The sequence below is a fragment of the Amblyomma americanum genome, chromosome 5, assembly GCF_052857255.1.
Source record: "Amblyomma americanum isolate KBUSLIRL-KWMA chromosome 5, ASM5285725v1, whole genome shotgun sequence".
Classification (NCBI taxonomy): Eukaryota; Metazoa; Arthropoda; class Arachnida; order Ixodida; family Ixodidae; genus Amblyomma; species Amblyomma americanum.
Genome location: NC_135501.1, coordinates 178,047,735 through 178,060,288, shown reverse-complemented (window position 1 = coordinate 178,060,288; position 12,554 = coordinate 178,047,735). Strand labels below are relative to the sequence as shown.

The following is a 12,554-nucleotide window of genomic DNA, read 5'->3' as shown; positions in this document are numbered from 1 at the left end:
TCCCTTCATGAGCTGATCTAGGGACTTAAGCTAGAACAGCCCTCTCATGAAGCCACCAAAACATGCGGCAGAAAACACAATAAGCGGAATTGACATCTGAGCTAGTTGGTTGTTCATTTTCAAAAATTATATAAAGCGCACTTAGGACAACAGACAAGTTGTCCTAAGTGCGCTTTATATAATTCTTGAAAAAAAAACACAATAAGCAACTGGACGAGAAAAAAAAGTTAATCTTTTCGACTGTTGTGGCTTTTCCTTTTAAATCACGCGGGTATAAGCGTTTAAAGTTGAAGGCTGTGCCATCTGCCGTTAGATATGATTACTACTTTGACCAATGCATAGACTCCGAGAGCCCCAAATCTTAAAACCTAAGATTCCGTGAGGAATTGGTGTCACGTGTCGTCAGCGAATCGTCGAATGGTCGCCATGTGCAGTGATTACAAGGGCTTTGGCGATTCCGCGACATGGCAAGCGAGAAAGTCAGCGCTGCGATGCAAGTATGCGCTGCACCGCGCACAAGCCTCAACAGGCGGCTCATCGCCGAGGTTCGAAAGAGGCCAGGACTGTGGGGCCATCGCGATGATCGCTGGGATCGCGCACAAACGCAGCAGGCATGGTTCGAAATCGCAGACGCTTTGAACGGCGGTGAGTGTGACCGTGCTGTCGCGGATTTGTTTTCTGCGGTTGCTCTTTCGCGATATTTTCCGCGTCGGGAGATGAATTCGCTGCCGGTTTCCATTTCGCTCGCAGTGATTTTTGTCACTGTCGTTATTTTTCTGCGGTACACGACGATTGTTTTGCCTGGTCATTGGTTGTTTCACGCCCTTGTTGGCTTGCCGAGCCCCACAGAATGTGGTTTTTACGGCCTCAGTCGAGTGGAGCGAAAGGCGGTTTTCTTTGAATGTACTCACCGGGGATATTGACCTGTGACGAGAACAAAAATCAGGAATTCAAGTCGGCGGACCGTGGGCGACGCACGAAGCGTTTCTTTCTTGGCTGTGGCTAGAGTTCCGTCCAGACGAAACTCCAATTTGCGCTGGAGTTCCGTACGGAACTCCAATTTGCCCTAGAGTTCTGTCCAGACGGAAGCTAACCTAACCCAACCCAACCTAACCCATCCCAAACCAACCTAACTCAACCTACCCCAACCTAACCTAATGTAATGCAACCCAAACAAGAACTCCAATTTGCGCTAGAGACGGAACTCCAGTTCGCGCTAGAGTTCCGTCCAGATGGAACTAATTTGCGCTGGAATTCCGTCCAGAAGGAACCTAAACTAACCCATCCCAACCTTGTAACCCGGCCAACCCAAACAACCCAACCTAACTCAACCCAACCTAGCCCAACCTAACCTAAGCAAACCTAACCCAACCCAACATAACCAACACCACCACTGGACGGAACTGCAGCAGAAGCAAATGTCCCGTCTGGACGGAACGCTAGACACTGCGTTCTTTCTTATGACATGGCCATTTTTTAGATCTACAATAACTGGCGTTCCAAGTGAAGTGCAGGCTCTTGCAGTTGTCGCACCAAGGCTTGTGTGATGTTTTGCTGAGCTGGTCGACAACGGTGGTTTTCCGCATAACAGGCACTAATATGAAAATTTTGAATTGCGTCTTTGCACAGAACAGATCGCAGAATGCATGCGGCTCTCCTGCGGAACTGGAGCGCGAGCAAACTATATTCCACAGTGAGATTTTTTTTAAGGTATCGACAAAAAAGCTCTACTCTGCATGGCCCAACAAATCCTGTCTCGATTTTGACAACGCATATTCATTTCAGTCACCTGCAATTTTCTGTGATCTATCAATGAAATGTCAGTGTGAGGTGATGCACAATGCGCATTTACGCGCAATTGCTATAGTTGTACCCTGCATAGTTCCCGCAGGCTCTGTACCATTGATTATTTATTGAAAGCTGTAAAACAAGCCAGGCATCAGTGCAATTTATCCAGAAGGATTTAGGCATCGAAGATAACACTCTTTATGATACAGAAAAGAAAAAATGCTACCACCACATAGTTTCCAAAACTGAATTGTAGCTCGTAATGTTAGAGAGAAAAGACAGTAACATCCAAGTCAAATTCTCATGAGAGAACTGGCCGAATCAGCACAGAAATATCGATTATCTCATGAGACTGTTTGGAATGTTGTAGTGTTTTCTATCCAAATTGACTCCCAGCCAGGCAGATCTTTGCTGTAATATACATGTTTCAGTCTTTGCATGTAGTGTGTCTGAAATTTGACATTACTGAACTTTCTGTAGTAGTATATAACTCACTTTTGTGCTCCAGTGAAACTCGTTTTCATATGCTAAAGAATTTTGATGGATGGATGGATGTCACTTAAATATTTGCAGTGTACAGTCACGGTACTTTAAAGACAACTGTTTCTTTCTGACGTGCTGAATGGCTATCTTCTGGCTTACTATGTTGTCCCACTTGTTGGGGGCTACTATGGAGGGTAGCAGACCAATGTTGGGCAAGGAGATGCCTGCTCAACATTTAGTGCCTTACAAAACATTTGCTACCTATATATCAATGACCCTTCACATTCCCTCAGAGTGCTTCCCATAGACAGCTTCGCACTCTTTATAATTTTATTTGTTTGTTTCAATAGCCTTGTAGTCAACATAGGGTGGGTGCTTTAAAAATAAAACACAAAATTTATGGTATTGGTTGCAGGCACCTTTAATGCAATGTAAACAGTTCACAGAAGCAAAGAACCCAGACAGGTACTCGCGGGAAAACTTGAAGCAAATTCACTAAGTCATAATATCGGCATAACACTTCATTGATACAGGAACAACAGGCAATACAGTCAAGTCAGCAATTGATAAATTTAGCTAGTTTTATGCAGGATAAATTTAAAAAAGGTGCCTTTGAACAGTACCATAGTCAAGGGTTCAACGAAAGTTTGTCTGGTCAGGCATTAGTAGAAGCAAAAGATTACAGTCACTGACCAAGTCAAAGTAAAAACAAATTGACGTTTCGGAACCCGTACGGGTTCCTTGTTCACATTGAGGCTAAAATGACAGTGGTACCATATAATACAGAAAATTGGTATTTTCGGTCAAGTCACTAGAGCTGCGTGGAAAGTTATCTTTTAATGTGACACTATGAGAGTAAAGAAATGTGGCCAGCTTTTCCATGCGCAAGTTCTGATATTTTTTCGTGCATGCGACAGTTCAGTTAACTATGAAAAAAGCAGCCTAGCATGCCTCTCATTTCATAAATTAAAGTTCACTTTAGCGATTTTTTTTGTGTGTGATAAAGCATTAAAAAAAACAGCAGACAAGCAGGTGCATTCTTTTCTCCCAATTGCTGCACCCACGCTTTGTGCCATCTCGCTCAGTGTCATCTCTCCGCTGATCAGTCTGATGAGTCATGGCAGTGAAGATGGTGCCTCTTGCATATGCAATGCAGTCCCGTGTAGCAGAACACGAAATGAACCGGCAGCAAAGTTACAGGTCTGGGAGATATTAACCTTTGTCAAATAATATTTGGATACACATCTTATATATATAGATAGCTTGCATATATATCTGGATACACATCTTAAATATACAGTGGCTGCCATGTTGAAGACCGAGCATATGGTTAAAATCTGGATGGTTTTCTAATGCACTAGTCACCGTTTGTGCCAATGTACACCGTGGAACATGCATCAGCATGTCTCAACTTGTTTCCATCTATGCGAGTCATCAGTGATGTAGACTGTGAACACATTTCATTTCATATTATTTCATCCTTAAAGGCCCGAAGGCATTACATAAGGAGGGGTTTACAAAAAGGTTTTGTGTATATGCACTCATGATGAAAACATAGGCACAATGAACTTAAAACTGGAACTGTAAACACTAAAAAAAAAAGGATCAAGCGGTTACAAAAAGGGTAAGCAAAATAAAAGCACAAAAATACAGGGAAAAAGTACAGGGCAACTACAGGTTCACGTGTTCTGAAAATGACTAGTGAGTTTTGCGCGAAATGTTTTGCGATTGTCGCATGAAACTATGTCATTTGACAGGGCATTCTAATGGGTTATTGCATCAGGAAAAAAAGAACTGCTCATTGCTAAATTATGGGTCTTGATGCTGGCTATGGGGTGGCTGTGGCTGAGGCGACTGGAAGTTCAGATCGGTGGTTTCAGTAGGGGGTGCTTTGATGTCGGATGGTAGAAAAAGTTGTGTAGTAGGCAAAGGCGTGAAATAATACGGAGTGACTCAAGTGTGGGGAGGGAGATAGAACGTTTGAGTGCAGTGATGCTAATTTCTTTTGTGATGCTAATTTCTTTTTTACTATTGCTCATAGTTTAGGCACACCAGATGCATAATTCTAGCAGAAAATTTGTCTTGTCATTAATTAAGAACCCGCTGCAATGGCTCAATGGATAGCAATCGATCGCTGAGTGTGAGGCCATGGTGAGCGTGAGGCCATGGAAATAAGACTCCTATTAAAACCTCTGTTGAAGGTTTGCGTTCGTCTTTGTTGTTTGTCTTCTTCTGTGCCTTCCATTCAAATTGTGCATATATTTTTCAGTCATGTATCACCAATTTGCCTAAATATCAACTCTGTTATTCTTCTTGGCCATTAATTGTACCCTTCTGATGTGGATGCAGTGAGCCCGGAACTGGTTCGGAAGCGGTGGAAGAATCTCAAGGATGTTTTCGCAAAAAAGTACCACGCTCTTCGGAAGCGCCAGGCTGCCAGTGCCAACAAGCAGTCAGGTGTGATCACCGAGCAGTGGCAGTACTTCAAGGACCTCCTGTTTCTGCGACACACGCTGCGGGATGTGCTTGCAACGGCTGCCGAGCAGTCTGGTGACGAGTGAGTGCCCTTACATTGCTTCTGTTTTATCTGCAGCAACTTCATATCTACAGAAGAATTATTATTATTATTTATTTGCAGATACTACTGTCTCAGGTTTGAGACATTGCAGGAGTTGTTACATAAAACAAAAAAATAAACATCATAACTCATACCTAAGCACTTGCTTTCGCAGCTCACTGTCAGAGTTCTAACAGTACAAAAAACAACGGATGGTGGAAAGGACTTGTATCTGCCTTCTCATGTCCATCATCTTTTGCTGTGTTTGAGCAGTGATTGGTTAAAACTTACTCACCCAACTCTTCGTCCTAAAGACAGGATTAGGGCAGTATATTTAATGGCTAAAGCAGGGGTCCTCGTACCGAATTCCACGTAACATGTGGGTTCCATGCAGTGCATCTGGGATTCCTTGAGCATCTTTTGAATTCTCATACTGAATTCCGTGAAGCACCTGGGTTCCATGGAGTGCTTTTGGGGTTCGTTGAGCATCTTTTGAAATTTTTGGATGGTCCCCAAGGCTAAAAGCAGGGGTTTCCATACTTAATTGCATGGACCACCTAGGTTCCATGGAGCGTTCTTGTGGTTCCTCAGGCATCTTTTGATAACTCTGGGTGCTCCCCAAGGCTAAATCAATTTGATTGTAACCCATTTGATATGTCTAGAACAGAATTAAAACAGCAGTGGTTTTAAGCAGAATTGAGACTTCAGTAAATTATTTCCATTCAGAACAACTCATTTAAAGGAATACTGATGGCAAATTGAAGTTGGCCTGTGTCAATAGATTACTGCGTTCTAATGACAAGGAGGCTACTTTCACTGATAACAGAGGGATGCCACACTGCCATTAATTGCCTAATGATGGTCACTGTGACCTTTTAGTCATTGATATCACGAGTTTGAATCGATTCCTGGGGCGAAGCGTCATTTTTCAAACCTAAGTTATGAATTTATAAATTATTTTAAAAATCATTTCTATATCTCATTTTCTCAGGAGTAGATGCATCTCTTATTGCCAAACAGCCATCAACAGAGCCATAGAGGGCCAAACATTCGATTCTTGCTCAGAACAAAATTTGGGTAAAGCTCTTCTGAGAGTGCGTTTAACATGTTCATGCATTACACGCATTTAAACTCTTGCACACTTTTAGAAGTTAGGAATGTGCTAAATCGACTGCTATCCACTTCATTAGTATCCTCTGCTGTTGGCTCTTCTCTGCTTTCAAGGTTAGGCCAGACGACTTGATGGCGTCTAGTACTGTTCGAAGTCTTTTGAGGTGCTCTTCAAAGTTCGAGGCGAAGACAACGACGTCGTCTAAATATACCAGACAAATTTGCCACTTCAGGACTGCCAGCACTGTATCCATTACTCGCTGAAACGTCGCTGGTGCGGAACAGAGACCAAATGGCATCACCTTGAACTCAAACAGCCCATCCGGAGTGATGAATGCTTTCTTCTCGCGATCTCTTTCGTTGACCTCAATTTGCCAGTAGCCGCTCTTGAGGTCCATCGACGAGAAATATTTGGCATTGCAGAGGCAGTCCAGTGTGTCGTCGATTTGAAGAATGAACAATACCTCGATCAGAAGAATGAACAAACACTGCAAATGTTCGCGGCACTATATACATTTGGGGGGGAGGGTAGAGTTGTGCAAGGTGTGTTCGTGTGTGTGTGTGTGCGCGCATGTGTGTAGCAAGGAAATTAAAAATGAAAGCGTCTGCTGGTAAAAGCCATTGCAGCTTACTGCATATGCCGCCACTACATGCAATGCAGCGAACCTCAAAAACGGTTGTACAAAAATTATTTTCAAGAGCTGGTGCACATTCTCTTACAGTGTAGTCAGCTCAACTATATCCTTAGCTTCGAACATGTTTATTTTGTCTGAAAAATTCATCCTTCACTTTGAAGGAAATGTGTTTTACTGAATTGGGCTATCACCTTTCTTTTTCCAACATGGATGCTTTCAGTGTGGTAGCAGACCACGATTACGCTGGTCCTTCCTTTGGTGTTGGGGCACTTTCTGCTGCTGGTTCTTCGGGTGCACCTCATGTGTTCGATGCATCGAGTGAGGCAGATACAACAGGCCCAGCAACACCCAGGTATCTCTATAGCAAACACAGTGGTTTCAACTAGCCCACTTGGAACGCTGCATGAGTTGTCTTCCAATGCCAAAGATGAATAGCAGTAATGAATTGCACAAAGAATGACACTGCTATGAAATGCAAATCTTCCGTGCAGTTGTCTTCGTGAAAATACAGTAGCTAGAAGCACTATAGTTGCACAATCTTTTCAGCTGTCGAAAGCAACATTTGTTCGTGAACACTGAGTTGTCGAGTACTTCCGTCGACAAAATGCTGGAGTGCCACAATTCAGGAGTTCTTCTACATTGCAGATGGCATTGGCAGTGAAGCACGTGCCACTTTTTGAGGATGCTCTTGGTTTTTCATTTCAGACATTAGTGGTTACCTGGCGGATTAACCCAAATTAGCACCAGTCAAGCCTAGCAGTGGCCATGTGACATGTTTACTTGTATCTGACTATTATACTTGGTCTTCGGGTCATGTGGTTTGCATTTGAGTCGTTTTATGTTAGAAGGGCAGCTCTAAAGACGAGGGCCTGAAAAGGTGATGATGAGCGTTTTCATCAGCCTGCAGAAATTTAGGATTTTAGGCGTTCGAGAAGCTCTCCACTAGGTGGCCGAAAAGTAAACCACACGGCCTGGAGACTATTTACCGAGACTGTACATTTGGTAAACAGTTAATTTAGTTCCATAAAACATGACAAAAAAAAGTACAGTTGCATACCGTTGCTATCACGGCTTCATTCCAGCTAAAATCACTCTTCTTTTCTTCAGAGAGCCTTCTTTGTCTCTCTCTTCACCCTGGCTTGAAATGAAAAGTCTTGCAGTTTTGTTTTTTTAATGTTTATTCTGGGTGTTCTGGTGCCGGATAGTCTCGCTACATAGGGTGCCACTATGAAAAAAATGCAGTCAGAACAAAACTGCTTGCCTTCCTCTTAGTTCACACAAGGTGTGCCTTTAGACTGATCCAATTTAAAATCAGTTTTCTAAATCTTAGAATCTGAGAAAAGCACGTGCACCTGGTTGGGCAGGTCTTGAAAATTAGGGCTCAGTTTTTTTTTTTCTTGTTTTATATTTTAGCTAACGTCCACCTGCTGTTCTTGAGGAGAGGCTGCGTAATGCCTGCAGTGGTTTCGGTACGCGCATGGTGGATTTTGGGCCCAGTATAAGGCCTTGTGTGAAGCCTGGGCAAACACCTGGATGCGGCAGCAGAAGATCAGGTGGCTCGATGAGATCAGGAAGCCTGTGGGGACAGGATGACCGCAGCTGGCATAGTACAGGGATAATTGGAGATCATTGCGAGAGACCTTTGTCCTTCGGTGGGCATATTTGGGTGAGAGTGATGATGATGAATTTGATGGAAGGGACTGTAAGAGCCATTTTTCATTAAGGCTGGTCAAGCAAAAACTTTTCTTTTGCTGGTCAGTGACAAATTTCATCAGAACTGTGCGCGATGCAGCCAGCAACTGCAGGTTTGCCAAATGCCGAAATGTTTCCTCTGGTTTCTTTCAGTTTTACAAACTTTGCTCGCTGCCTAGGTATCTGAAAATATTTTAGTGAGGTATTTCTGTTTTGCCTCTTTACAGAGAAATGACCAACGGTTTGGATGCCACGTCAGACACAGCAGAAAAGGCTCGGGAGCCGGCAGTTGACACTAATGAAGATGATACTACTACGTTTTTTATTCATTTGCCCGTCACTCCAGAAATAGAAGTGTCTTCCAATTCCACACCAAATGAGGAAGGTTGTGTACCTAAGAGGCGCAGGGAGCTGGTGGTGTCGGAGGTGCGGTCTCTTGGTGGTGCATCGTCTCCCCTTGGAGGGCACGAACCTCCAAGCACTTGTGAACCAAGGGCAGCGAAAATCTCTTTGCAGTCCTCTCAGCAAAGCGACACTGCACGTGCTCCATTTAATGGAACGATGGAAGTGCGATCTGCTCCGATCCACATGGACCACATTACTCACTTCCTTTTTTCATTGGAGTCGTATATCAGAAAGACAAGCGATCAGCTCCAGCCCCAGTTACAAATGGAACTGCTGAATGTGGCGTCCGCCTACAGCCAGAACGTGTTCCCTCAGCTTCTGTTTCCCCGTACTTGACATGATGCTGATGTCACTGTGCATGGGTTAAACGGTTGTGTCAAATGTCTGTGATACCTGCTCATAACACTCTGCTGAATGTGGCATCCGCCTACAGCCAGAACGTGTTTCCCCGTACTTGACATGAGGCTGATGTCACTGTGCATGTGTTAAACGGTTGTGTCGAATGTCTGTGATATCTGCTCATAACACTCCCTCACTGAGAGTGTCGATTTGGAGACAATATGACTTTTAGTGCACTAGCACTAGGGCCCCCACTCGCCTATTTTGCTGATGTTTTGCGCATAGCTTAACCTCTGCAACAGGAGTGGTATGAGGACTCCCGGTGGTCTATTAATGTAAAGTAGAGAATGATCAATTCCGTATATATGGGCATTACCCCTTAACGCTATCACATCAAACCCTTAAGGTGGAGTGTTTTATTGTGCATAGTCAAATTAAAAGCAATCCAATTCAAACAAATAATCAAGTTAAACTATGCACAACAGCTGGGGTTTGCACACCTATGTCGCATTTGGTCTTAGCAAGCTAAATCGCCTGTCATTTTTATTTTCTTTTCAGCATAAACTGCAGTCTTGTGCAATAATGCTCACACACAGATTTGCCTTCACGAAACTCTGCTCAACCATTGTGAGCACGTAAACGCAACAGGAAGTTATGAAACTTATGCATTAATGAACATCCAGCAAGCCGAACCACAGCACTGAGCTCTGCATCTGAACAGAATGGGTGCAACAGTCCACCCCTTCAAGGTGTAGGGGCACCTAACTTTTCAATGAGCATGTCGATTTCAACATCCCAACGGCGGCTATGATGTCGCAAGTAGGGTTCGGGTCACGTGAGGTATACACAGCAATGAAATCGCTGCTTCATCATTTTAATTTGCCCCAACTCGTATGAAAGGCCTCCCCAGCAGTCAGAATTACAGTGAGCGAACAAGCAGCTATTATATGGCAAGTTCTGTATGCGTCACGTGCCCTCAGTGCCACTTGTAGCGTAAAGCACCATTCAGCTGCTGAAACCAAAACATTGGAAAATGAATTAAGCATAAACTGTTTGCCAGGTGTCAGGAAACTCGGCATGGTGAACTACATTTATTGCTGTCTTGTGCACCATTCCTAGGAAAGCAGATGCAACAGAAATTTGGTATTCCTGCACCTCTAGTTAGGACTCAGTGAGTGAGCAATGCACTAATGTGCGCTATGCAATTGAATATCCCAACACAGTGCAATGATTGCTGCCCAAAAATTGACAAGGCTATAGAGGCTTCTACTTGGCATTTAGGCTCAAAATTCATGGACTTCCTTCACTTTAGGTTCAGTTTATCTCATATTACTATGCTATAACAGCAAGATATTGCTAATTTGCATGCTACAGGTGTGGACAGCATTATGTCTGATTGTAGGCAGATCTGAAGCTATTGGCTCTAATTTTTTGCTGTGGGTCAGCATTGGGTTCCTGATCGACTGCCAGCATGCAGTGAGGTCATTTCAATGAAGCAGTTGGTTAACCCTGTAAGGTGCTTCATACAGGCTTCTAGGTATGTTGAAAATGCACAGCCTTTTCTATCAATTGCAAAAGCTAACGCGTAGGTTTTTTTGTTTCAGGCAAATTTAGCACCACTTATTAGGCTGCTTTTCTATCTCAACTTCCGAAGGTCCTCCAGAATATTCATGCAGGCAGGTTTTGGCATCCGTAAAACTATTTTTTTTCTGAATTTCTTGCATCATGTGCATCTTGGAAATGCAAAGATAAGGATTCCATGATCCATCGAGTACTCATCAGACAACCATAGTGTTTTCATGCTACAATTGGAAATTTTGTTCATCTCTGTAAAATACCTTTGCTGTTTTTTTTTTGCAGACCAGACTAATTGTCTTTCATGAGTCTTGTACAAGCAATTTAGACAGAAAAATAAAATTTCTAAACAGAAATGGCATGCCACACTTGAAAGAGTTAATTTGGTTAAATGACAGCTTGCACTGTTAAGCAGCATAAGAAATTGACGCAGAGAAAACATGCTTGTTTATGTGTTTCCTATGTCCTCTGTGCATTGGTTTTTCTTGTATCTTTTTTTTATTGTCATCTCATTTTTTTTTCTAAACTTGACTTAGTCAAGTGCTAGAACATATTGCATATTTAATTGAGCTGCAAGTTGTTAACAGTTACTGTTTTCATTTCCACCGCATAGTACTGCTCTCTTCGTTGTTTTAAAGAGTAAATTTTTGTTTGTTCCAAGTACAATAATTAAATGCTCATATAACAAATTTATCATTCAGGGGCCATTCATGCATAACTTAGATTTTATGTGCTCTTTATAGCTGGTGCATTCACCGTGCACGTACATTGTGCAAAGTAAGGAGTTAAAGACAAAATTATCTTTTCAATCCAGTATATGCAGTGGTGAAGTGATTGTTAATGGTAGCTAGAAATAAGGTCATTACAAATGTTGTGCACTTGTTGATTAAGCCTGTTTTCTTCAAACCAAAGAATATTTTGTCACACAATTTTCGTACCAGTCACTGCCTCCAATGAGTCACTAATTTCAGGATGCTGACATAATTAATGCAGGCGATGTGACTTGGGGTGATTTTTTTTCAATTTACTTGTTGTTTTCGTGCCATCCTGTATCTGAAAAAAACTGTTAACATGATGTAAATGTGTAATTTTATGGTTGTTCTGTTTCTTGTGCTTGGTCAGAATAACTGCAGTCTTGTGCAGTATTGTACCTGTTGTCCTGCAATAAGGACAGTTACCTGTGCTTATTTTTCTGCACTCTTCTTTCCTTCGCTGTAATGTGAATGGATTACCTAACATTCCTTTAAGAATTGTTTCCTCGTACAGCTAACAGTCATTCGTGTACAATGAACAGTGCTATTTGTAAGTCTGTGCCTTACTTTTGGAGTAGCATGGTGGTTTAGGCTAGTTGGTAGCTGTCCATAGTGCAGACAAGATTCGCAGCATAAATAAAACGCACACAGAAGGTCATGAACAACCAGTCCTGTCCTGTCTTGTTTGTTCCTGGTATTCTGTGTGCGTTTTATTTATGCTGCGAATCTTGTCTGCATAATACTTCTGAACTTCACTTGCTTATAATTAGACCTCGATGTTGCTGTGTTGGTCCATATTTTTGTGTGTGAAGCTTTCTTTTCCTTGTTCCAAGATACAAATTTTAGATTGAAATCCAGTCTGCTTGTCTTTCTTGACTCGTGTGCAACCTGATAAAAATGGAAACTTACAATCTAAAAAGGTTCAGCAAGGTTTAACTTCCTTCTCAATTCAGTGTGCACTCAGTGCACCGAAATGCAATTAAGCAGGGTCCGTTTTTAAAGGTAGGTTTCCACGCCTCGGTTTCTGATGTGGTTATCTGTCTCTGGCCTCCGTACAGTTAAAATAATTTCTTCTGAATGCCATTAAGTGAAACTAATGTGAATTAGTTGCTGCAAGGAAATATGCAACTGCTAAAAAATAATTTAGTCGAGAAACCAGAGTTAAAGGTGGAAAATTCCATGAAGGAAATTGACAGCAACAAACTGCGTGTTAATGAA

The 12,554-nt window shown here is 42.5% G+C and overlaps 1 protein-coding gene across 2 annotated transcripts; it reads left to right on the top strand.

The window, feature by feature from the left end:
• The first annotated feature begins 401 nt into the window (after window positions 1-401).
• Window positions 402-12,189, top strand: LOC144133089 (uncharacterized). Of its 2 annotated transcripts, XM_077665934.1 has the most exons (4): window positions 413-645; window positions 4,621-4,828; window positions 6,794-6,925; window positions 8,493-12,189. In XM_077665934.1, the coding sequence occupies exons 1-4, from the start codon at window positions 465-467 to the stop codon at window positions 9,004-9,006; spliced, it is 1,035 nt and encodes a 344-aa protein (XP_077522060.1). In that variant the 5' UTR covers window positions 413-464; the 3' UTR covers window positions 9,007-12,189. The 2 variants fall into 2 exon arrangements, with proteins under 2 accessions (XP_077522061.1, XP_077522060.1); XM_077665935.1 differs by lacking the exon at window positions 6,794-6,925 and having other exon boundaries at window positions 402-645.
• The last annotated feature ends 365 nt before the right edge of the window (window positions 12,190-12,554 follow it).

Excerpts from the sequence above, each read along its gene's own strand:
- LOC144133089 (XM_077665934.1), top strand. The coding sequence starts at position 465 with ATGGCAAGCGAGAAAGTCAGCGCTGCGATGCAAGTATGCGCTGCACCG. Across the intron at positions 646-4,620 it reads CGCAGACGCTTTGAACGGCG|TGAGCCCGGAACTGGTTCGG; the intron begins GTGAGTGTGACC and ends ATGTGGATGCAG. Across the intron at positions 6,926-8,492 it reads ACAGGCCCAGCAACACCCAG|AGAAATGACCAACGGTTTGG; the intron begins GTATCTCTATAG and ends GCCTCTTTACAG.